This window comes from Pyrus communis, chromosome 8, assembly GCF_041283825.1.
Source record: "Pyrus communis isolate YQ-2024b chromosome 8, ASM4128382v1, whole genome shotgun sequence".
NCBI classification, from domain to species: Eukaryota; Viridiplantae; Streptophyta; class Magnoliopsida; order Rosales; family Rosaceae; genus Pyrus; species Pyrus communis.
The window spans coordinates 19,275,204-19,278,573 of record NC_142572.1 but is presented as its reverse complement, the minus strand read 5'-3'; the positions used below and the strand labels follow the sequence as shown (position 1 = coordinate 19,278,573).

The 3,370-nt window shown below is 36.3% G+C and overlaps 1 protein-coding gene across 1 annotated transcript; it reads right to left on the bottom strand.

Annotated features, from left to right (window-relative positions):
• Positions 1–1,513: 1,513 nt before the first annotated feature.
• On the bottom strand, positions 1,514–3,011 carry LOC137718646 (transcription factor MYB1-like). Its single transcript, XM_068458196.2, has 3 exons — positions 2,741–3,011; positions 2,493–2,622; positions 1,514–2,300 (listed from the first exon to the last, which is right to left on the bottom strand). The coding sequence occupies exons 1-3, from the start codon at positions 2,871–2,873 to the stop codon at positions 1,682–1,684; spliced, it is 882 nt and encodes a 293-aa protein (XP_068314297.2). The 5' UTR covers positions 2,874–3,011; the 3' UTR covers positions 1,514–1,681.
• Between the last annotated feature and the right edge of the window lie 359 nt (positions 3,012–3,370).

The following is a 3,370-nucleotide window of genomic DNA, read 5'->3' as shown; positions in this document are numbered from 1 at the left end:
TGGTTTACTCGTTAAAATTCGTTAACATAAAATTTATGACATATAAACGACACGAACACGACCCGTTTGTCATGTCTAGACATTAGGGATGATAATTTCATGCATTACCTGTTAAACCGACACAAAACAATACGAAAATAACATGTTCCAAGTCAACCCATTAACGAGTTAAGTTGTTATTGGGTTACCTGTTAAAAAGACGTTAGGATAACGGGTTTATCACAATATAATTTATTAAAATAACTAATATAATACAAAAACGACACGATCACAACAAATATGATTCGTTTGTGGCCTTGTGAATTTTGGTAACATCATGGATCGAAAAAGCGAAAAAGCCCAGGCATGTTTGGTGAATCATATTTGTTTGTGGCTTGACAACTTGACAACTTGACAACTTGGTCCAAAACTGGAGCATGTCAATTTTAAAGCTTATCAGGTAATCTAAGCGGCATCTGCCTTTCAATTTATTGGTTGCAAATACAAAAGAGAATTTTTTTTTTTTTAAAATGGTGGCAATTTTGAATGAGAACCAAGATTGAATATACTCAATTTGTACCTTGCAAGAAGAAAAAGTTTTATCTAGTATTAGCCTTTGAACCTTAAACTTTAAAGCCTAATTTAACTCTTAAAAATCGGACACTTTACCACTCTACTTTTTTTGTATAATATTTCATAATATTAGCACGAGAATTGATGTAAAAATATAAAATGACAGAAAATTCATAAGGAATCTCACTTTGAAAATCTTCTTAGCATTTCTCATTTTATAATCATGATAACGATATTATGACTCATTTTGATTACCAAAAGTTAAAATAAAAGTGCGGAAGCCACTGCATACCTTTAAGGATGGTCATTAATTTGGGCATCTATGATCTGTCGTAATCGGATATTTTGATACTTGTTGAGTATCTATCATGAGCCAAAGCTCCACTTACACTAAATTTTAAACTCGTTAGCAGTTTAAGTTGTACTGGTTCAACTTTGCGTACCAATTTACTATATTGGATGCTCATGCCAAAGATTGATATCAGATTTGGATCATTCCAGCACTGCTCCTCACTCGACTGACAATTACGAGGCCAAGTGTGATGCGGTGTTTCCCAAAGCATGGAGAAACTTTTTATTATGATAGAAATATAGATAGTACATCACGTGTTTTTATGTAGGTGGTGAGAAATTTTATTTTTTAAGTTATTAACTATTTAACATACATATCTCATCATATGTATAATGACACGTAATGTACCATTCCATATGCCATTATGCTAAAAAATAACTCCACAGTATGGGGTCTGTCTAACTCTCCCGATTTGTTATGAGCTTTTTGCTGGTCTGTTTGTTGGGCCATATGTAGTGCATTATTTTATTTAGTGAATGATACTCTTTCGACCCAAAAAACGAAGATAATTAAAGTTTTCAACTGTGCTTCCTAAGAAAAAGATGTGATAAGAGTGACATTTTCTTATAGTTGCACAAACGAAAAATTAATCAATCATGAGACAACAAATTAATCAACCAAGAAATTTAGTTAATTTAGTAAGCCGATAAGCTTAGAAACTTGTATTTAATTAGTTTATTCACCTCATATCTAGGGATCACCTTCACTAAATTTTAATGGTTTTACATAAGTCACGCATGCGCGCTTCGTTATTTATGTTACTATGCAGCAAATGAGTTAGACTATAACATTTTCTTGGGATGGCCAGTCCTCAGAGTCAAGCAAGAATGCCAAAGAATCTAAATCCAACGAGGCACCGTAGTCCTCCAGATCGCAACCGTTTCCTCCAGTCCAGCAGCCGTCATTTATCATTGCCTCATCCAACGGTATAGAGTCGAGCAACTGAAACTCGTTGCAGTATTGATCTCCCTTCGCATCAATGTCGTCATCATCGCAGCCAAAGTTCTTCAAGATGTTGCTGCAGTCACCTGCATTAGTCCTCGGAGACTCTTCGGTGCTTCCGCCTTTTTCCGCCGATTGGGTCTGATGAGCTTGAAGCTCTAGTGGGTTTGCGGCAGCTGCTGTAGAATTTTCGTCACTAGGAATATTTTGTGGGACTAAAATTTTGGTCAACCTAGTGGCCTTGGTTCTTATTACTATAGGTTGAGCAGCTGCAGTTGATGTTTTGGACTCGACATCTTTCTTTTTCGCTACGGATTTGCTTGGATTTAGAGAAGTTTCTTTCGAGGATCTAGAAAACGAATCGACTTTTGATTTCTTCCCCAAAGTTGTATTCCAGTAATTCTTGATTTCATTGTCTGTTCGCCCCGGTAACCTTCCGGCAATTAAGGACCATCTGTAGTAAAATATCAACAGAATTAGAGCATCCATCTCAAAACTGAAAACAAGCGTAGGGGCAGTTTGGAGACTGAAAACAGTTACTGAAAAGTTTTCGATTTTCAGTTTTCAAGAAAATGAAATCCGAAATGGTTATCAAACGGGCTCATAATTTTAAGTAAGAGAGAGTCAGAGAGACGGAGAGAGAGACCTGTTCCCGAGAAGGTTATGGAGCCTGACAATGAGTTCTTCTTCATCACCTGAAATGTTGCCTCTCTTTATGTCTGGTCTCAGATAGTTTAACCATCTAAGTCTGCAACTTTTACCACATCTCTTCAGACCTGCATTTTTTTTTTTTTTTGAACAGTTGGAAGGTTTTGGTAAAACAGAGTGTGAAAACATAGCAATAGACGGGTAAAAAGCGATGGAGAAAAGAAGGCAAAAAGCAGCTTTTCTCACCAGCTCTTTTAGGGAGGCTTCTCCATTTTCCTTCTCCATGAGTTTTGATGTAAGATGATAAAATTTTATCTTCCAAGGCAGTCCAGGCTCCTCTGTTGAGTCCTTCCTTGGAGCAACACGGACTCCTTCCCATTTTTTTATTTTCTTTTCTCTCTCTCTCTCTCTCTCTCAATACTCACACCAAAAAAAGGATACTCGTGCCCTTTTATAGCCCACGCAACAAATGAAGAATGGCATTCAAAGTAGAAAGCGACAGTCGGTTGAAATATTGTGTATAGCGTCTTTAGGCAAGGAACTGGATGAGTCTTGTAGAAGAAACCGTAGTTTTGCGAGGAAGGATTTGGTATTCTGGGGTTTTTATACACATGCACGTTATCGTCATACATGCTTATGTTGTCAGGCTATATCATAAGTATTGATCGTGTTGATTCTTATCTGAATATACAAAAATTATATTCTTACGATTCGTTTGTATCATTTCTCTGATAGAGATGAACCCACATGTGGTGGTGGGCCCTACTTTTACTAGCGAGATAGTACAAATAAATGGTAAACGTATCACTACTCTTGAATATATGGTTCATATTTACAAAATTAACAACATAGATATTTTTCTTTGTATAAAAGGAA